Consider the following 22,934-nt stretch of genomic DNA (forward strand, 5'->3'; position numbering starts at 1 on the left):
AGGCCATATAGCAGGAGGTTACAGTAGTCGAGACTGGAGAGAATGAGGGTCTGTGTCAGAGTTTTTGTAGTCGAGCAACAGAGGAAAGGGCGTATCTTGGAAATATTAAGGAGAAAAAAATTACAGTTTTTTGCTACCTTTTGAATATGAGAGAGGAAAGAGAATGTGAGAGAGGTGTCAAGTGTGACCACTAGGCAGCGTGCTTGGGCTACTGGATGATTTATATTACTTCCAACAGTAATGTGGAAGGAGGTAATAGGGCCAGATTTGGGAGGAAGTATGACGAGCTCTGTTTTTGCCATGTTAAGTTTAAGTAGGCGGAGCGCCATCAAGGATGATGTAGCCGAGAGACATTCAGAAACTTTAGTCTGTACAGCAGGTGTAAGGTCAGGCGTAGAAAAGTAAATTTGTGTGTCATCATCATAGAGGTGATATTTGAACCCAAGAGACGTAACCTTAGATCACCTACAGAGTGTGTAAAGAGAAAAGAGAAGGTGTCCCAGGTGTACCCTCTCATTGATAGAGTGTGAGGATAATAGAGTGCAGGTCTCTGCAGAGACGAGAGTAGATGGAGGTGGAGAAGGGGAGAAGTTAGAGAGGTCTAGGTAGTGGCCTTCCTTGTGGGTTCCGGCTGCAGTCCACTGTTGAAGGCCAAAAAAAGAGGTTAGAGAGAGTAAACAGGTCGCTGAAGAGAGAGAGGGGTCATCAATATGGCAGTTGAAGTCCCCAAGGAGAAGAACAGGGGAGTCTGAGGAGAGATAAAGCACTTGATAAAGTGCTATTGCACGAAACATGTAGGAGGGTTGTTAGACCTCCGTTTTTAATGGACAAATAAAGCTCATCATTTTTTTGATGCACATTTTGACCCACTCTGTTGGTTGTGCGCTATACTTCCTATTCGGCTCAAGCAAAGAGTCAACGACTTTGAATAGTTCTCGCGAATTGTTACTGGAATTTTTAAACTGTGAGGCCAAATAATGTTTTTTGGCCTAAATAACAGCTTTAAAATAATTTTTCCTTATATGTCTAATATGCGTTATGTTACAGGGGAGTTTATATTTAGTCCATCATTTATTGGGCCAAACGCAGGGTAGATCTCTGGATTCTTAACTCTTGGGAAAACCAAGGGTTACCTTTATGTTTGTGGGATAGCAATTTTTTTTAGCAATAATATCGAGATCAGGAGCAGCTGCGATGTTGAACGCCAACGTGAGGAGAAAGGACGTATTGTGGGCAGAGGGAGGGATGTAAGACTTTCTAAAAATGTTAGTAAAAATAATATCCTTTTTTACTCTGCCTAACACTTTTGTGTGGTGACGGAGGTTTTGGTTTGGAGGTATTATCTGGGAAATGCAGGATAAATTCAATGAAGGCATGATCCAACCAATCCAAGCTATGGACTTCCATCAGAAACAAGTATATACTGATTTGATTGGTCAAGTGTGAACATCAAGGTGGGACAGGCCCAGCAATAGTGACTCAAACTGTATTGAGTTAAGTGCTTCTAGAAATTTTTGGACTAGAGGCCCGCCCCTGATTTGGATCACTGGGATTGATATGTGCTGAAGAGGCTCCCAGACTTTATCAAAGATTTTGACATGTTTTCATAAAGGCATTTTATGTAGAGAAAGTAGTAGAGAAAGAGATTTCATCACAACTTTAACAATTCTACATTTTACTCTTTAGTTAAATGTGAGGGAACCCTGTTTGCCAACAGATGTAGTACTTAACTGAAAGATTTGTAAATGGATAAAACAATAGTTGGCATAAAGCAAACAGAAACGTTACTATTAATGGAACAATCTTCTACCAAAATCCTGCTGTGGCAAATGGAAGAGGACCACGTTTTACAAATAAAATAAACACATTGGGCTTCGTTAATTGTGTTCACAAGCACACAATAAAAAACACTTATAAAAAACACTTATAACACATAATTTTCTGATTAATGAATCTCTCCTGTGATGGAAGAGGCTACAATGTATTACAAGATGTTCAGGCACAGTGGAATAGATTAATGCATATAACGTGCATTGCAAAGCACATGGTATTTGTCTTTCTGCTTTTAAATTGGTGAAGGTGTATATGTATTTGTAGTGCTGAATTTCCTTTCCTTATAATTAAAACATCACTTCATTGGATCTAAGCACACTAGGATCGAGAAAGGAGAAGTTGAAGCATAATGGTTGAGGTATTAGAAAGCTACAGACGTAGCTTGATTCTTTGCTCCCGGAGTTACCCTTTGACATATCAAACTCAGTCAATTTAAGGAAGGGAAAAGTCACAAAATGAAGTTCACTAATATTCAGGGCTGGTTTTACAAATTTGCTGCCCATAGGCACTTCCTTTTTGCCACCCCAATTTGTGGCATCTCCTCCTCAGCCATATCAGTGTCATGACACCGCGGAGCTATGCAGCGTCATGTTGTCAGCACTAGGCACTAGAGCCAACACTATTTTTGCGACTACTTCAAAACTTCTAAATTAAGCCCATACTCTTTAAGGTTTCCATTGCCCTGCTCTTTTATAATGGCTTCTTGGTGATACTGGGTCATATTTGTTAAATGATCCTGAAAAACATTATCCACTTTCCCGGTGTTCTCTTGTTTCAGATTTTATTCTTCCCCGTACAATATTGCAACAAACCGTATGATTCCACAGACATCCATCACGCCATTTATTGCTGCTTCCCCTGTATCTACATATCAGGTACGTTTGATATGCATGAAATCAGTAATGGATTTTATTTTGTATTTAGAAAATGAAGTGATATGTGCAGGATTGTCATTTGGAGATAATGTTGAAAACATTGGGGGACATAAACAGTTTTAAATAACAAACGGTTTGACAACCTTTGCAAGGGCAATGGAAGTCTGGCTAAATCTATGCATTACTGTGAAATTGCTATAAATAGGAGAATAAATCAGAAGAAAAACAGTTTTATTTAACAGAGTTAAAGCAATAGTTAAACAGATCTTCACAATTTTGAGCTAAAAATGTTGTTTCTATTAAAAAAATAAAACGCACATAAAATTTGCAGATCTGACACATTATATATACTGTATATTTTTTTTTTCTATGGGTAATAATGATGGGTCAGCATTTGAGATAACTGTCACCAGCTTATACTTATTATTTAGGGTACAATATCGCCTACCTTTCCATAACAAAGGGGGGAAAAGACAATGGATTAATTTAAAGATAGCAGTGCAAGTGCAGGGAGAAGCAGCTGCAAAAATTAATTGAACTCATTTTGCAGCCAGACCTGTGCTGCAATCTTAAAATAACTCCTCGTCGATAGAGAAATTCCATATGATTGCTGTCCTGGCATAAATCAATTGCTTCCCTGGGTTGCACGGTTGCTCTAACAATAGCTCTTTAATGCCTAGGTCCAGAGTACATCATGGATGCCTCACCCACCATATGTTATGCAACCAACGGTAAGTTAAAAGAAAAAGCATCACAGATGTATCTTAATTACCTTACATTTGGGTACTAGTGATTTATGGATGTGTCCATTTGTATATCTGAACTTTATTTCAATTAACACATTTTCCATATGGTAAAATAAATGATTCTGTGGGAATCCTTAATCTTTTCATAGATTAAATGTGTCTTTCAAAAATCAAATTCATGCAGATTTCATGCTGGTAACTTGGAAAACTTTTCTTCTGAATGTGCCATAAAATTGGTCCACTTTGATGGATCGGCCTAATACTATAGCTCAGGGGTGGCCAACTCCTGTCCTCATGGGCAGCCTGCAGGCCACTGATTGAGCCACCTGTGCTGCAGCAGGGATATCCTGAAAACCTGACCTGTTGGTGGACCTTGGGGACAGGATTTAGCCACCCCTGAGCTATAGCTCATTATGTAACTGAGTACATTCACATTAAATGTACTTGAAGGCCACACTTGTCATTTCTAATGCAAATGTCCATGTGACCAGTTAATAATAGCATGTTCTTGTATAGGGCTGTTAGTTTTACGTAGCTTTACAGAGACATTTTGTAGGCACAGGTCCCTGCCCCGTGGAGATTACAATCTATGTTTTGGTGCCTGAGGCACAGGGAGATAAAGTGACTTGTCCAAGGTCACAAGGAGCCAACACCGGGAATTAAACCAGGTTCCCCAGCTTCAAACTCAGTGCCAGTCAGTGTCTTTAACCACTGAGCCACTCCTTCTCCCATATTTTCTTTGTAATTAACCATTCCCCGCAGTGCATGGGGGTTCCTGGGGGGGAGGAGATTAGGGACTACATGGGGTGTCATGGACCTTGGGGATGGGAAGAGAGAGAAGATAGAGAGGGGGGAGAAAGAATGGGAGGGGGAGAGAGAGAGAGAGAGGGAGAGAGAGTGGGAGGGAGAGAGAGAGTGGGAAGGGGGAGAGTGGGAGTGGGAGGGAGAGAGAGTGGGATGAGAGAGCGAAAGTGGAGAGAGTGGGGGGAGAGAGAGTGAGGGGAGAGAGAGAGTGGGGAAAGAGAGAGAGAGTGGGTGGGAGAGACAAAAGGGGGGAGAGAGTGAGGGAAAGACAAAAAGTGAAGAGGGGAAGAGAGAGTGGGTGGGGGAGGGGGAGTGAGAGTGGGTGGTATAGAGAGAAAGGGGAGGGAAAGAGGGGGGAGGAGGGGGAAGGGGGAGAGAGGTAGAAAGAGGGGGGAGCAGAGAGAGAGAGGATGGAGGAAAGGGAGAGAGAGAGAGAGAGAGAGAGAGAGAGAGGGAGAGAGAGGGAGAGAGAGAGACAGAGAGAGACAGAGAGAGACAGAGAGAGACAGAGAGAGACAGAGAGAGACAGAGAGAGACAGAGAGAGACAGAGAGACAGAGACAGCGCAGTGCACTGCCTATTAGGGTTGCCAGGAGGGGGCCCGTTACTATCCGGGCCCGGGACAGGAGTTCTGTATCCAATCCAGAGATAGTAAAGTACCAATTCACTTACTTTATAAAACACTGGGAAAAATCTGTACACACATGAGATACCTGGAAAATATGCTAATCCAAACCACTAGAGTATACTGTACTGCATATTCAAATTAGGTTATTTCCCAGGTATATCAAGTGGGTTTACAGGTATCTCTCCACTTTTTCTCTCCCTCTTTCACTCTCAAAGGCCCTTTGTCAGAGTCTGGATGGGGTACAGCTTTGACTTACTTAACATTGCGTTATTTTGAGGATATATGTTAACCAAAATTGGGGATCTTGCCCTTACTACTTTTTCGTGTGCTAAAAAATCCCTGGAATTCATGTGAAAGTGTGTGACTTTTGCCAAAATTACACAAAAAATACCTATATTTAAAGTGCCACGTGACACGACACATTAATTTGTCTTGCAAGATTCTACAGCATAATTAGTTGCCAATGCTTGGGCAAATGTTACGAGAAGCTTTCGTACATGCTTTGTAATAAAAGGTCAGCAATATTTAAGGAACCCCTCTCCCCCCCCCCATTCCAGTAGAGCTAATGTCAAACAGTATGTTTCTGGATTCACTAAAAGTGCAGTTAACATGTATTGTATCTTAGTAAAGACTTATTGTGTAACCTTTATTTCATTTTTTCATGGATTTTTTCATCATTTACAATATGTTTAACATTCTAGAGATTTAAGAGTGAAAGGGTAACTGTGATAAAGTGCAAATGGAATATACATTTACAATATGATCATTGGGGGACAATTAGAGACTCATTTCTAATGCATTATTTTAAAGCAGTTTTGAGAAAGTAATGAAGAATGGTTTCACATCAATATTTCTCCCAAACAGAAAGTTACATGGTTACAAAGTAGATGAAGGTGAAAAAAGACATGCGTCCATCAAGTTCAACCTGTGCTAAATTTAGACGACAGATACTTCATCCTATATCCCTACTTACATTATATTGATCTTGATATTGATCCAGAGGAAGGCAAACAAAAAATCCCAGTGAAATATCATCCAATGATATCTCATAAGGTGAAAAATAAATTCCTTCTGGACTCCAATAATTGGACTCCCAATGGACTCCCTGGATCAACATCCTTCCCATGTTTACTTATTTGATATATCCCTTTATACCTTTCATTTCTAAAAATATGCATGGGTAATGAATTCCTCATTTTAACTGCCCTTACTGTAAAGAACCCTTTCCTTTGTTGCTGGTGAAATCTCCTTTCCTGCAACCTTAAGGGATGATCCCGAGTACTTTGTACTGCCCTTGGGATGAATATTTCTTTTGAAAGCTCCTTGTACTATCCCCAAATATATATGTATATAGTTATCATATCCCCTCTTAGACGCCTCTTTTCTAATGTAAGCAAATCGAATTTAGCTAGCCTCTCCTCATAAGCCTGATTGGCCATCCCCTTAATTAATTTGGTGGCTCTTCTCTGCACTCTCTCTAGTTCCATAATGTCTTTTCTAAGGAGTGGTGCCCAAAATTGTACTCCATTTAACCTGTGAATTTCACAATTAACGGTCACCATGTTGAAATGTGGAGAAAAAAATATATTTTCTATTCAAAAAATTATACCAGCTACAACTTTAAATTCAAACTGATAAGCTAATAATATAGCTGTGAAGTGCCACCAGTTAAATTACCGTAACTTAAAATATTGCATGCTAATTCTGAATGTTTATAAGCAGAACTACAGTATATCCGAACACAACATGACATAAAAGGTCAGCTGTTTCCATTTCAATTTTCTGTTTTATTTAAACAGGGTTTTTTTCAGTTCAATTCAAATATGCTAGAAGCCTTTCTAACATTATCTCTAACTGGATATTAGCAGAGATTGACCTTCATGCACAATAATATTGGTACACCAGACAAGTATCAAATATCTACGTTCTCAGTTTTCCTAATAGCCACATGTTGTAAAAAATATTGTGCTATTGCCCATAAATGATCATCAAACAAGAGAGGATGTATAACCTTTACTCTTGGAGGCAAAGGGTATAAAAAAATGTAACAATGCATTTTTAATATAGCAGACAATAAGTAAATCCAAACCTGCATTTGATCGGCTTTGTGTGACTATATATATATATATATATATATATATATATATATATATATATATATATATATATATATATGCTTTAGTCGCTACCAAAATGGAAAATCAGTAGCTTGATTTGGATATGACTGTGCTTCCAGTTTTATATCTGATTGCGAGAATCCTTCATTTCCACCTTTATACAATCCACACTGCTACTTTTTTCCTTAGAACAGCTTAATTTCATACACAGGTAGTGCTTTTCACCCAAAGGGACTCAAACTGTTTAACAATTACAATATAGTGCGCAGAATGCAGCACACAGGATTGTTACAAACACAGTTCCTGCCCAGATGAGCTTGCAATCCATGATTTTGGTGCCTGAGGCACAGGGAGATAAAGTGACTTGTCCAAAGTCACACGGATCTGACATCGGGATTTGAACCAGGCTCCCCTTCTTCAAACGGTGTCATTGCTTTATAGTCGTGTCTTTACTCACTGTACCCCTCCCTATAGTTTTTTGGGGGCTAACTCATATTTATAGTAGCTGTTAGTATAAATTATAAATGGATTCATTTAAAATTGTCTTAATAAGCGGCAACACCAAAAATGTACTTTAAATATAAAAAAGTGTATTTAGTATAATTAGCTTCAATGAAAAATCTGCGTTAAGATGCAATGAGAGAGCAACTTTTTATGCATTAATTCTCCTAAATTCCACAGGTGGAGTTTCCTGAGTATTTTAGGCTCTTATCATTAAAGTGGCTAGAAGATTTGGTCCAGAGAACCCTGTTTAATGATTGTTCATTACTTTTCATATAACCAATTAACTGCTTCTATGCATTGCATTTTAATCATTTCACTTAATTTCTTTTTAGACATCTTCAATGTATAACCTAGTTAATTCATTTAGATTGTACAAGTGTGCATATAAAAAAAAAAAAAAAAACACAAATCCCCAGCTAATTAATAACTTTCAGTTCTTTACAGTGTAACATTGATTAGTTTTACTTCTTATCTGCACATTAGGGAGAGAAGTACAGCAGTGCCATTTTCCAAAACAAGTGTTCAATTGTTATGTGCAACAGTCTAAGATAATGTTTTCGGCTAATATGGGGTGAGTTTTAAAAAGGAATAGTCGGGTATATTCATATTTCACTGTCCCTTAAAATCAGTATTCGGAAGAAAACAGAATGTATTTATATTATAACCTTGATAAATGTATCATTATACTTTTACCACTCAAGTATTACATCAAATATTCAAATCGGGCCCAGTTTGGTATTCATTATCTGAATCCACATATTGATCTTTAATAACCTTAAGATTGGAAATCTGTGTTCAGTTGGTGTGTTCAAAACAACTTTACTGCTTTGCTTTCCAAAAAATAAAATAAGAACATACTGTATGAACATCTTAAATACATTAATAGTGGTTGTTGGAATAGAATGTTGGTTTTGCAACATTTATTTCAAAAATCACGCTTTATCTATGTGGGGTTATGAGAGACACTGTCAACAGTAGGAGTTGATCCATGTTTGCCGGAACAAGGGAAAATTGCTACATCCTGTAGAATAAATTACAAGCATTAGTTGTGGGGAGTTGGAGCTAGAGATGTGCAAACCTGCAGAGATTCATTTTGCTGCAATTTTGATCGTATTTTCCAAAAAGGTTTACAATTTTTTGGCTTCAAAATACCACTGAAATGGCCTAAATTGTTAAAATCTGCTATTTCTTTTAAATTGGAAAAATAGCAGCCTTGCTACTTTAAAAAATAACATCAATTCAAAAGCGAAAGTAATACAAATGAATGGAATCTGCAAAGCACATTGATTTTAAGCATTAAGCAAACTTCCGATAAAAAACACACAACTGTAGTGCTTAAAAGATGGAATTTCTCACAGTGTTGCACTTTTGGAAATACGATACCAATATTAGAAAGTCCAGTCTCCTGCTGCCCTGAAGACTTGAAGGCTTGTTCAAAACGTCCTTCATAATAAATGTTCCCAAATGAAGTCCTCTATGGTGCTGGAATCCGAGAATCTTCTTATCTCGCCGGCGAATATAGAGGAAAAGATATAACAATAAAAGGGCTTCAATAGGTATAGACATTCTTGAATACCTATTGCCACCTAATTGTGATGTCTTACTTGATATATATATATATATATATATATATATATATTGTGAAACCCCTGGGGTACCAGAGTATTGGGGAACCAGAATAGTAGATCTATTGGTACATCTACTGTATGTCAGGTACCCCAGGGGTTTCACTATATATATATATATATATATATATATATATATATATATATATATATCAAATGTAAATATTACTGTATGTTCATTTGCATGTCTTAGATAGGTCTGCAACCCTGTCTTTCCCCATTATCGCCCAGCACTCAGCACTTCCACTGCAGCAAGGGATTCTGGGAAATTACATGCAAATGAGCACACAGTGCACCTTTTGTCTCAAGCTCATATTACACGAGCAACCCTTAAGCAAATGCATGCTGCTTTAAACACAGCTTTTAAGCATAGGCTGGGGTGAGATGCAAAGCCAGTAAATCCACTCACAGACATGTTTCAACCTTGATGGGTATCATCAGTGTGAGGTTGGTTGATATCTTACTTGATATATGTATATATCAAGTAAGACATCACAATTAGGTGGTGATAGGTATTCAAGAATTTCTATACCTATTGAAGCCCTTTTATTGTTATATCTTTTCCTGTATATTCGACGGAGAGATAAGAAGATTCCAGGATTCCAGCGCCATAGAGGACTTCATTTGGGAACATTAAGCAAACTTGTTGCAAAAATTTTCACTCAAAGCAAACTTTTCAACTGAACCACAAAGGATACTTTTTGCACAGTTGTCGGACGCACGCAACAGTTTGCACATTTCTAGTTACAGCTACTGTTTGGTGCAGTGCAGCGCTATGGGGAGAACAAGGCATGATCAAGCAACAAGAAGGGATTAGAAACACTTCATTGAAAATAAAGCTGGTTCAAGTTGGATTCTTGTCACTAATTCGTTATGTTATATTATTGTAAGTCATAAACATTTATAGTACCACTAAGTATATCTATTTGCTATGCCATCTTCCCTTTTTAAATATGATAATTATGTATCTGCACATTATTACATCTAGGTCGGAGAAGTTTCCATTTGCTATTTTAATTATTTTTGCAGTGGGTGGTTAAGTTGGAATATTGCTGCTCATTTTCTGTAGTTGGGTGGCCTTTAATGTTCCACTTAAGAGAGCAACACTTTTTGCCTCTCTGCACGTTTTCTTCTGCAAAGTAAGTAAATGGCTGAGTCAAGCATCTTCCTGCTGTGCAATAGACGGCTGCTAACTCCACGGGTATGATTAATGGAGAAGGTAATGATATGCAAATTATCAACAATATTGCAGTATGCCTACATGTATTTTAATTAGTCTTAACAAAACTGTAATCACTTAGTTATTACTGAGATAAAGCAGTAGTACACTAGTATAGAAAAGATGTTAACACAAGAATGTGAATGTTAAAAAAGTAGGCAGGTACTGTAGCTCCAGTAAGAACCTATGGTACAGAATTTCATAACAAGTCCTTGTGGCATTATTTGGTGTACTGGTATATGCAATATACAGTATTTGTCAGTTATTATCAAAAAAATCAACCAGCTTGCTTGTAGGCAATAGCAGTAAGGGTAGTGGTATTGGACCAGTCGATTTATGATAAGCACAACTAAGAGTATGTGTATGTAAAATGACATGAGTAAGTTATAATTTGCCATATTTGGTAAGCCATAAACCATTTCACGTTAACTTAAAGCACCTTACAGCTCATTCAAGTGATTTGTGCACAAGGTGTCTTGTGGCGCCTTAACGCATCTTATGGCTAAGCACTGCTTAGTAAATATTCTTTAAGTTCTGTATATTATATTCATATAATATATTTCTTTTGAAAAAATAATATTTTTTTTTAAATAAGGAAAAAAATGACTTTGCAGCCTGGGGGCTGCATATTTTTCTTTTTAGTATTTGCTGTCAAAAAGAAAAAAAGGCTCACAAAAACATTTCTGTTGATTTAGTTAGACAAAAGGGAGACATATACAAAGACAGACTTGTCTAATATGTAACAAACAGTTTTTATTCTACCATTGTATAGAAGAAAAGCAGAAAAAAACATAATGGAATTTTTTTTTTTGAAGAAAGTAAAAAAAAAAATGGCCAGGCAATGACCTGCCTCTGCCGATCTTTCTTAGCATCTCCCAATATAAGGGTAAGTCTGCCTAACATTAAGGGCCCGTGTATCTTCTCCACTAGAGATATGAAAACTATCCAAGATACAGTTGCACTTTTTTTTTTGGCTTTTATTCTTAATTTTGCTTTTTCTCGAAACATTTACCCACAAAGGGCTAAGAAAGTTTAAAAAAAAAATAGTCTTAAATATTGCTAGACAGTGAGTGGAACATGGTACAGTATTCTAGTTGGAAGAAGTCTTATATTATACAGTAGGTGCTGGAATGGATGTCTGCTGATGCTTTTCTTTCACTCTTTTGGGTTTTATATCTCTCAATGTTATGGTACTGTACATGAACCTTGTGCTTCTGTATTTTAAATGTGACAAAGGGGAGGGGTGTTATTTGTTTCTGCGTGCATATACTGTATACAATAAATGCAACTGATCTTCTTTTTGAAAAGTTGAATATTTTATTGCACAGTGTATGGCACGATGATAATTTGCTTTTGCCAGCTAGGTGTGGAAAAGTTAGAGTGGTTTATAGGTTATCCAATCCATGCACATCTGTGTTCTTTGTACTTGAGCCCAATGGGGGATTAATAGTTTTCCCAAGCTTTATGAGAGCCTCAGTGAATTTCAGAAATAATTGGTCCTTGCTAGTTAACACGAGATAATTGACATGCTGTGACAGTTTTCATTTTATTAGCATAAGGTGTTGTTTAACTGTTACATGTCATGAATATGCTTTTTGGTTATCGCTAACTCCTTCAGTGTAATGACCTGTACCCTGTGGGTGTTGAGCAGGGGGGTAGATGTGCACAGCACATAATATTTATTTAGTGGGGGCTGAAGGTTTGTGGAGTGGGGGGAGGAGGAGCAGGGTTTTAGTTCCTGTGGGCCCTTCTCCTGCTGTTCTTCTGAGCTGTGAAAAAGGGCCATGCCAGAAAATCATGGTTGGGCCCTACATCCGTATCGACCAGCAGACTCCCCAGTGCAGCAGGCAGTCTGGCTCTCCCCCACTGACTGTTAGCAGAAAAATGATGGCCATTTAGTAGTAGTGATACAATATAATAATAACGTTTTTGTTGTTATTGTTTTTATCTAAAATTATTAAAAGACATTATTTTTTTTAACACATGTAATGGGTATTCCCTTTTATCTGACCCACCCAATATCATATTGGCCCGTGTGGTCTAACCAGCCCCCATTACATGGTCGTGTCTGGTGGTGCACCTGTAGGCAACAGGACTCCTGAGTCTCCCGCATGATGGTATTCGGGGATTGTCAATCCAGACAGGCAGCTGAGGTAGTGTGTGTGAGTCCTACCTATATCACGTGCAGCGCCTCCACCTCATCAGGATCTATGCGTCCTCAGGGAGAGGGTCCTGATGAAGAACTCCTTCTTGATGGTGCCGTCCACTGGAGAGTAACTTCACACTCACACAGCGGGGGTATCTTTGAACAGGGCATCTTTATTGATCTCGTATGGGCAAACGGCCCTTCACAGCCAGATGTCTCAGCCGCACATAATGATTTACTGTCCCTTTGATAGGTACGCCCTCCAAATGGAGTGGGATCCCTTCTCCCCGGAGGGAGATCATCTCTGTGCCAGGTCCCTGGACACAGTGTGGCTCTTATTAAGTCTGATGTAGAAATGGACCACTAGTTACTGCACTAGTGGATCCTTCCTTCCCAACGCACGCCAACAACTCAGCAACCATTCAGCAACACTAAATTTGGGCAGTGCTGTGCCTTATATACTTCAGGAACTGTCACAGCTCTGATGTCACTAATAATGGACTCAGAGTATGCAGCCACTCCCATCCATAGGGCACCTCACCAGGGTGTGAGGGCAAACCTCCATGATTACTGCTGGCATCCCTGTAACTTACCAGGTTTACTGCCAGCAGGGGAGACAACTGCAGACCATTTCACAGCATGGCTACACACACATACTCTTCTACTTAGCTGGCATGTTTATACCAGTCGGTATTCACCACACAGGATTCCCACAGGCCCAAAAATTAGGATAACAGTTGCCATTCAAGTATTTTTGCCACAGCTGCACTTGAAACAGTCAGAGCATTGGGATTTACACTGATGAATCAGCTTGTTAAAGTACACAATACTAAGCATCTGTTAAACTGAGTATAAATGAAAGCAGTGTGTCTTTTAAAATTGAATTTTGCTTGGAGCTGCTTGAAACCATGGTGAACATTGCACTTGTTGATGAAAAGATATTTGTTGCAAGAACACAAAACACAGGCTTCACTTTATAAGTGTACAGAGTCACAACAAAGAAAATGCAATAAATGGCAGACGGAAATCATACAGTTAAGGAGTACTTAATGCAACCATTAGCATAATGTCAGTGGAGGAGATGTAAAAGCAGGATGCTGTGTCACCGGCTTTCTCTGCAAAGCAGAACCCCCTGCCTGTGAAGTAGAGCGGAAACATCTTTACTGCTCCTATCACTCAAGGATAAGCAAACCTTTCAGTGTTCTTACCACTCAAATCAGCTCATAGACTGTTTCCTTCTTCATGGCATCTACCTTGCTGTTCTCGGGAAGTAAACATAATGCTTTTATAAAATAGTAGTTCCACACCAGTACATTTGTTGGATTTTTTTATTCAATTGAAACAATTACCTACAGCAGCTTCAGGGGAGATTACAGTACATGTGCTTTAGAATCTGTTACTGAAATGGCTCAGACTGAAGTATCTGCAGTGACATGATGATCTCTCAGTGATCAGCCCAGAGCATAGGAGAGACACAACAAAACACAAAGTCAGAGGGGCAGATAGATACCTTACCGACAGGACTATTGAATAACCCAGCGGTGCGCAAACTGGGGGGGGGGGGCGCAAAATTATTCAGGGGGGGGCGCGGGATGTTGCAGGGGTCCCGCGCTCTTCCCCTGAGGCATTTAAATGAATGCCGGGGGATCGCGTGAGGCCTCTGCAACTAACTTGCCTTCTCTTCGGCGACGCGTCGCCATGACAACGCGGCGTCAAATGACTCAGCGGGGTCATGTGACATTACGTTGGCAAGGAAACGTGATGTCAGGTGACCCCGCGATGTCATTTGACGCCGGGAGCCGGAGAGGAGGTAAGGGAGGGGGGGGCGGCGCGAGCAGGGAGGGAAGCAGGAGGGGGGCGCGAGCAGGAAAGTTTGCGCAGCGCTGGAATAACCAACCATTATAGATGAAACAGTGTCCTCTCATATAGATAACAATATAATATGACTGACCCTCAACACATTGTCAATAAATTGGAATGGTAAAAATCTCTGCATATGAGAGCCACTAGAATGTGGAAATGAGGGTACACACAGAATGGTATAAATAGTTATAGATGTAAACAAACCATGGCAAACTAGAAGGTGAATACTATCAAGAATGCCTATTAATCAGTATTCATATGACCCTAGACTAGAGAACTGTATAAATACAGATACAGAAAAGAACAATCCTCATAAAACAGTAGTAATCATGCGAAGGGACTGGATGGAAAGCAAATGCATAGATAATATTTTTTGTTCTCCCGAGCTGCCTGCTAGAGGAAAAGTTGGTGTTAAACATAATGCATTGAGTAGAGGTGGATTTTGACCACAGCAGTCCAGGAAGCATCAATTGCACAGGTCCTGTTTTGTCTTGGGTCTTCCATGGTCCTGCATTTTTATGTAAAACAGAGACTTGAAAAAACAGGATTGGACTATAATCTCAGTGACATGCAGGTTGGTTGGACATATAGTTTCCTGAATAAGCCCCTTGTAAAAAATCCAAATGTAACATTAACTTATCAGCTTTGCCTTTAGATGTCACTTGTGTTTGCAAGTAATACAGCGAGTCGATAAATAAATGAGCAATAAGAAAAATTCGACCTACTCTACATTTGTTTTTATTTGATAGATTTTAACAAAGATCACCATAAGTCCTGAGGTGGTTTCATCTATAAAGATCAAAGACTCGTTTCAAAATGTTTTATTTGAAAACATCATTGATTACATACCACGTTAGCTAACTTGGAACATATCGTCTCAGTACAATCCAATGTGTTATGAATGGCGACCCTGAAGCAGTAGAGTTGTCCAGCAAAAATCTTGTAGTAGTTGCAGTTTGCTACTTAACCCATACAGAGAAAGTAACCTTCAGTTGTAATAAAGGAGACCACACCAAGGACTTTTAATATTTGTGAACAGTTATTTGTGTAAAATAAATGTTGCATAATTGGGGTTGTAGCTTTGAATACTCAAAATATTTGATGAAAAAGGAAGCATGTTTAAGAAAGGTATATGCATACAGTATGATAATACAGTATGTTTTGTTTTATTTCATTTTTCTTTTCATTTGCACCTTCAGAGTTGAGTTAGTGTTATTTTTGTCTAAGAAGGAAATTGCATTACAGGTATCAGACATTAAAAATATGAAATTTTGATCAGTCACTAAAGCACAATGTATTAAGTAATTGAGCGACCACATGGAGTTACAGCAATCCTTTCAATACAGGGCCACCCCAGACTTAAATGTGCAAGAGATGCATAATTTATCACTTATGTGTAAAGGTACAGTCATTGGGGCCTTTTGTAGTAGCTCCAAAGTGTGACAAACCACTTCTAAAGTGCCCTTTACAAGCAGATTTGTGCTATTCTGTAAGCCCTTCTCACATGTCCAAACCGCGTCTAAACGGCTTTTTTTTTTACAACCGGTTTCACTCTTACTCTGATAATCGATTCGTCAAAAATGCCTCAAACTTGCATTTTTTTGCCAACAACTGCTGTTCTGCCCTTATGCAAACCACTTCTAAAAACTTGCATTTTTTTTTAACACCACTGGTGGTGAGATTGGTATTGCAAATTATATCCAGAACCTGGATGTATAGGTTTGGCTGAGAGAGAAACACCCATAAATCAGACTGGGGATGAAGTTAGCACCACCTCTGGTCATTCCGCTTCTTATATAAATTCAAAGCATGCGGATTGGCTGTCAAACCAGGCGGTTTGTTAAATTTTTGTTTAGAAGAAGTGATTTGCAATAGAGGAAACTTATTTTTCTTAAAGTTTATTTTGCCTCTTCTGAATATGCCAAACCGTGCGGATTGGCAATGACAACTTCAGAGCTACTAGATTAAGTCCCTTGGCATCTCTGGGACTGGTTCAAGGTATGGGACAATGACCGTGGCTGCCCCGGCGCTGGAGAATTAAACATGGTGGCGGTCTGATCCCAAAACATAGACACCCCACAGGCCGCGGACTTTTTGCTTTTTCAACTGCAACTCCGGACACAAAGTCTTAATATATCTGTATATATACAACAAAAGACAGGGGTGCCTAATGCACCCATATATGTTTTGTCAATTGGATGTAGCATTAGGCACCTCTGTCTTTTGTTGTATACATTTGCCATGCTCAGTAGCACTCCTTTAGATATATATATATATATATATATATATATATATATATATATATATATATATATATATATATATATATATATAAAATGTGGTGGGTGTTGGGGTTTGAGCATGCTGGGAAAGTGTGTATATCTGTATATATCATTATTTTAGAAATAACTAAAATGATAATTTTAGAACTTACAAAATACTTACAAACTCTTGCTGCTTTTCATAACCCTACTAAAATTTTCATAATTTCGTCTCTGTAGTTTTAAAAAATTGGGAAATTTCAAGCATTTATCTAGCATAGAGGTAGGGTGTTAACAACATACTAACAGAAGTGGAGGCTTGTTTAATGCTTAAATGCTTTACATAAATACATGAAAAAACATTAATGTAGCTTAAAATACATTATCTACTTTAGATTGCTATATCCAAAGCCTAGTCCAGACCATACAGCACACACAACATGTCTATAAATTATAATACAGTTTCCTATTTAGTTTTTTAAAAGTATAGCTTTCTGAGTTTCTTAGGCAATAATTCAATCGTAAAATGATGACAGTAGCTGTCTAAAAAAAGGTAACTATCGATGACATCTTGCTGATCTGGAAAGGTACAGATGAGTTGCTTTCAGAGTTCATTAACAATTTGAACCACAACTCACACAATTTAAAATTGACAATCCAATTGGATAAACAAAAAATCAAATTTCTAGACATCAGTATCTCCAAATTTGTTGAAGAGTGCCTCGAAACTAGTATCTATAGAAAGCCAACAGCTACCAACACACTACTGATGGCCAATAGTCACCACCCAAAACATATAACGAACAACATACCAATTGGCCAATTCCTAAGGCTACGTCGGAACTGCTCCTCCACGTCAGAATTTGTCCAACAGTCTAAGGATATGTCAGAAAGATTCAGATTACGGGGTTATAGTAACAAACTCATTAAAAGGGCATATTACAGGGCACTGTCATCACCAAGATCTAGTCTTTTGGTGAATAAAGTCAGGGAACCTAACAATGATACTATAAGGTTAATCTCAACCTACAAAAATCAGTGGCAGAATATAAGGAATGTGCTACAGAAACACTGGCACATTTTATTAGAAGACACTGACTTATGTAAGATTCTGAAAGATACACCTACCACTGGCTGTAGACGGAACACAAACATAAAAGACAGATTAGTGCACAGTCATTTCCAGCCAACACCACTAAGAACATGGCTAGGCACCAAACCACAAGGATCCTATTCATGTGGAAGATGCAAGGCCTGTAAATTTATGCATACAGCCAAAATATTCTCTAATACTACTCACACTGCCACCTTCAAAATTAAAGATTTTATTAATTGACATACATGTGGTACCATTTATTTGATGACATGTGAATGTGGCCTGATGTATGTAGGAAAGACTCACAGACCATTAAAAACAAGAGTTTTGGAACACATTGGAAGTGTACGAAATGCAGCAGACACCCCAGTGGCAAGGCACATTATACAATACCACAAAGGAGACACTAAGGTTATGCACTTTTGCGGCATCAAATATATCCCCAGAGATCCTAGAGGGGGAGATTGGGACAAGAAATTGTTACAAAAAGAATGTCGTTGGATATTCCAACTACAAACCCTCTCCCCCCTAGGACTCAATGAAGGATTTATTTACTCCTCCTTTTTATAAAGGTTGTTTACTATTGCAAAATGTTTATCATAATAAATATTAACTAGGTATCTAAGGGACCTAATAGATGTATACTCTATTCTTAATAATAGACCTTACCTAAATTCATTACACTTTCCCCTATTATTCCTATATAATTACCTCTCACATTTAATTCATTGTAGATAGGTACACTAATACCTACACGGAGATCCAGGTATATAGTATTAATATCACTTTAGATCTGTGTTGACCGATATGGGCAGATCACTTAGAGTTTTTTCACTCCTACACCCATCACTATATCCTGTATCATTCATGTAACACCACACTATATGACAGAGTTATTAATTTTTATTCCTATATAATCACCCCTCACATTTAATATAGGTACACTAATACCTACACGGGGATCCAGGTATATAGTAATATAATCACTTTAGATCTGCATTGACTGATATGGGCAGATCACGTAGAGTCCTTTCACTCCTACACACATCACTATATCCAACACCACACTATATGATAGAGCCATTTTTTGTCATGGAACTATGACATAATGTTAATGATAATACCATCTATCTGCATTGACCATTATGGGCGGATTATACCATCTTATCATTCCTACATCCTCATATTGTGTTATCATATATTTTTTTATCTATTTTTATCTTAGCTATTCACTATTATAGTTTTTAGCCGTGTAGCACCTATTAGACATTAAAGTCATATATATACTAGGTTCCTATATTTACCTCTGCTGCAATATTGACATACAAGTATAAGTGCATTCACATCAATATAGATATGGACATATTGTCTTTACCACGATCAAATAACATACACAATAAGATACATCATGTCTCCACCTAGACAATTTTATTATCATCTTTATTAAAGAGAAAGAAATGAATTTACAGGTTAATTGACATCATAGGCAGTGCAATAACTTACACGTAGCCATGTATTGTATTGCAAAAAGGAGAATACCTGTACTATGCAACCGTAGGATCACAGACATAGACCCCGCCCCTAAATGTCACTAGAGGCGGGATTTTTCAATTACCAACCATTTAAATACTTACCGAATAGACCAGGGAATAGACTCCTCCTCCCCTGAAGAAGCGTGGCTACACGTGAAACGATCGTCGGGAATAGACGTCACCAGCTGACGTCATTAGAAGTGGCGACATCCAGTAATCCTACACACCGCAGGAGTCAGGCTTGTATCCATTATGGAGTCTCTGCTTAGATTCTGATTTTGATCTGCCATGATCAAGCTGTGACTATACTGTGTTTGGCTTTGACTATTTTCTCCTGCTTCTCAGGATGTTTAATTAGTAACGCTTATAAAGACGCTGATACTAAGATTGATCCCGCGGCATGAGTTTTCAGGCGTATTTGACCGGATACTGATAATATTGTTGAGTGATCACCATCAGTGATACAATTTATTTTGCCAAATAGCAACAAGCGTGAACTGACACAGTCTGATATTTATCAGCCCACTACATCTATATATATATTTCTTATTTAGGATTATGTTACTGTCTCAGTAGAACCTTTTTTCTAACTGTAATGGATGTGAATAGATTGCAGATTTGAACATCAATATAGATAGTTCCTTTAGATATTTTAGACATATCTGACTATACTAAGCCACTTCTAGATGGGGTTCTTTTAATTGTTTGAATGATATATGTGTGTTTTTAATGAGTATTTGAACTAATAAAACTTTTTTATTTTATTTTTCTGGTTAATCGGTTCCCTTAGGGCTAAAAGTCCCTTAACAGAATATGTTTCTGTAGGATCACTGTTATCCATTTCACTTCTATCCGGCATCGAGTGCTATGTTAAAAGGGGACTCTATCTGATCCTTTTTGGATCATTACTGTTACGAATATTTCTCTGTCCCTCCCAAGCACCTGTCTATACTTGATACTAATTCTGACATGTTAAACGGATGAGCGGTCTCATCCCCTTTATAGTATATCTGTATACAGTATATCATTATTTTAGAAATAACTAAAATGATAATTTTAGAACTTACAAAACACTTACAAACTCTTGATGCTTTCCATAACCCTACTAAAATTTTAATAATTTCGTCTCTGTAGTTTTAAAAATTGGGAAATTTCAAGCATTTATCTAGCATAGAGGTAGGGTGTTAACAACATACTAACAGAAGTGGAGGCTTGTTTAATGCTTAAATGCTTTACATAAATACATGAAAAAACATTAATGTAGCTTAAAATACATTATCTACTTTAGATTGCTATATCCAAAACCTAGTCCAGACCATACAGCACACACAACATGTCTATAAATTATAATACAGTTTCCTATTTAGTTTTGTAAAAGTATAGCTTTCTGAGTTTCTTAGGCAATAATTCAATCGTAAAATGATGACAGTAGCTGTCTAAAAAAAGGTAACTGTCCATTTAAATCATTTAATGAATAGGCTAAAGAGCAGTAATTGGCAGCATTTCTTCTGGAAGTTTAATGATGGCTAGCTCAACTGAAGATGCAGTGGCAAACATATGGCATTCCAGCATTAATCATAGTATTATTATTATTTGTAATACAAAAATATGGAGAATACAAACTAATTAGCAGAATGAAAAATGTTACTTGCTGTAGGTAACTGTTTACTAAACCATTTAGATGTGTCTAATAAAAAAAAATGCAATTACTAATGCCAGCTATTTACTTCACTGTACTTGCTTGTTTCTTGGTTGATACTATTCAGTTATCATAATTTGGAAAATGTACAAGGTCAATCAGGGCCTCCCTGGTACTTTACCTACTTACATTCATGTGTATCGTTTTTCCACTTCTTACTCAAAACATATTTAATTTTCTTAGCTGGAATGAACAGGAGTATTACCGAAATAATCAGAAGAGAGTCATATTGAAATATAGGAAGACCTTAAAGTATAAACTGCCTCACAGATACAATGAAAGACAATTTGTTATGAATAGTCAGCACATATCTGTACTACTGTAGGTAATTACAGTAGACATGATTTTTTTTTTATAACAGAAATTTCTATATAGATGCCTACAGAAATGATGCATTACTGGTGTATATAATTACAGCTCTAGTGGGACTAATTCAGGTAGGTTTAGCCTTACTCGAGAACAATGTGGTGTTTCCGGATAGACAGGTTGAGATATGTATAAAGGAAGAATCCAGATTCATACAGATATGGCACATTTGTACAGTACATGCGTGAGTTTCATGTTGTGATGCTGTATGTGACACAGTGAGTTGAGTATTGCCATTACACAGAATAGAAATTCTGTGGTATCATCCCTGAAAGCATTATGATGTTTTTAATATCCTTTTTTACTTAGAACCATATTTTAATAAAAGCATTAAAAAAACTCCAAAAATCTGTTTTTATATTTTTGGCAATTTTCAAACAATCCAGGAGGAGCATGTAAGGGAAAAGAAGACAAAAGAACACACAATATAAGTGCAGATGTATGGGAAAATGAGATAAGGCACGTAATAATATCTTGGCTCGTGTGTCCAGCCTACTTACAAGATGTAGATGAAAAAAAGGCGTTTTGCAAATAGGGCTGCTACCCGTATGGAATGAGTGTAGTCAGGATCCCCCCTCAAAGGCACAGTCAGCGATGTGATGGGTCATAAGAGAGATGGAAAAGAGCTACATTGCGCGATCAGGCTGATAGATAAATTCTTTATGTAAAAAGTATATAAAATGCGCACTTACAATGGGCAAAATTAAAACAAGCATATATCACTTAATAAGTGAAAACGAAGGTTCACCGCACTGCTCACTGCCTCCCCTGGGTTCTCCAAGCTTCACCCATTCGTAATCTGTTGTCAGAGCTTGTTCTCTTGAGCCCGTCGGAACAAGCTAAAATGAATCCAGAACTCAGACACACAAGTATCAATTTGCAAGTCACATCTGTAATCAGGAGGTCTTTCTGAACTGCACCGCTCATAGATTTATATTAGTTCTACACATTCACTTTTTTATTTTTCACATCTAAGTTGTTCGCGCCTTTATATTCACTTTATATATTTGGCACCATAGTGAATATAAAAGCAAATGATACCTCCTTTGGTGGTGGTCTATCTTTTCTTAGTTGCTAAAATGAATCCAGAACTCAGACACACAAGTATCAATTTGCAAGTCACATCTGTAATCAGGAGGTCTTTCTGAACTGCACCGCTCATAGATCCCCCAGCCCATAATATATGGTACAAGTAGGCACTAGGGAGGGGCGAAATGTCAAAATCTGTTTAGCACTGGTTTCACCAAAATCCTATCCGCACACCAGAACCTAAAGGCGGGTTGGACACTAAAAGTATCTGTTTGGGTACCTCGGAATCTGCCGTAGGGTTAGTTCCAGCCAGATTTCATGAAATCCACTATTGGACTTTTCCTGAAGTATGACTTTTGCTAGAGAAAGAAAGAGAGACCTACAGTATTTTACTAGTCTCAAGTTCTATATATAACCCCTCAAACTCCTTCCAAATATGCTAAGGAGAGACCCTTATGCTCATAAAGGAGCACACCTGAGGTACCTGGGAGATATGCTAGTGAGATATACCACATGTATTACTACTACGAAGCGCTATGTACATTAATGGCGCTATATAAATAGAGACATACAATACAATACAATATGCAAA

At 37.9% G+C, this 22,934-nt stretch overlaps 1 protein-coding gene across 5 annotated transcripts in view; it reads left to right on the top strand.

Annotated features, from left to right (window-relative positions):
• RBMS3 (RNA binding motif single stranded interacting protein 3) overlaps positions 1 to 22,934 on the top strand; it is a 713,484-nt gene that overhangs the window by 668,012 nt on the left and 22,538 nt on the right. For all 5 annotated transcript variants that reach the window (XM_075587011.1, XM_075587010.1, XM_075587012.1 and 2 more), the window contains 2 exons: positions 2,612 to 2,708; positions 3,389 to 3,439. In XM_075587011.1, the coding sequence (XP_075443126.1) occupies positions 2,612 to 2,708; positions 3,389 to 3,439 (148 nt within the window). The remainder of the gene's footprint in view (positions 1 to 2,611; positions 2,709 to 3,388; positions 3,440 to 22,934) is intronic.

The sequence above is a fragment of the Ascaphus truei genome, chromosome 2 (assembly GCF_040206685.1).
Source record: "Ascaphus truei isolate aAscTru1 chromosome 2, aAscTru1.hap1, whole genome shotgun sequence".
NCBI classification, from domain to species: domain Eukaryota; kingdom Metazoa; phylum Chordata; class Amphibia; order Anura; family Ascaphidae; genus Ascaphus; species Ascaphus truei.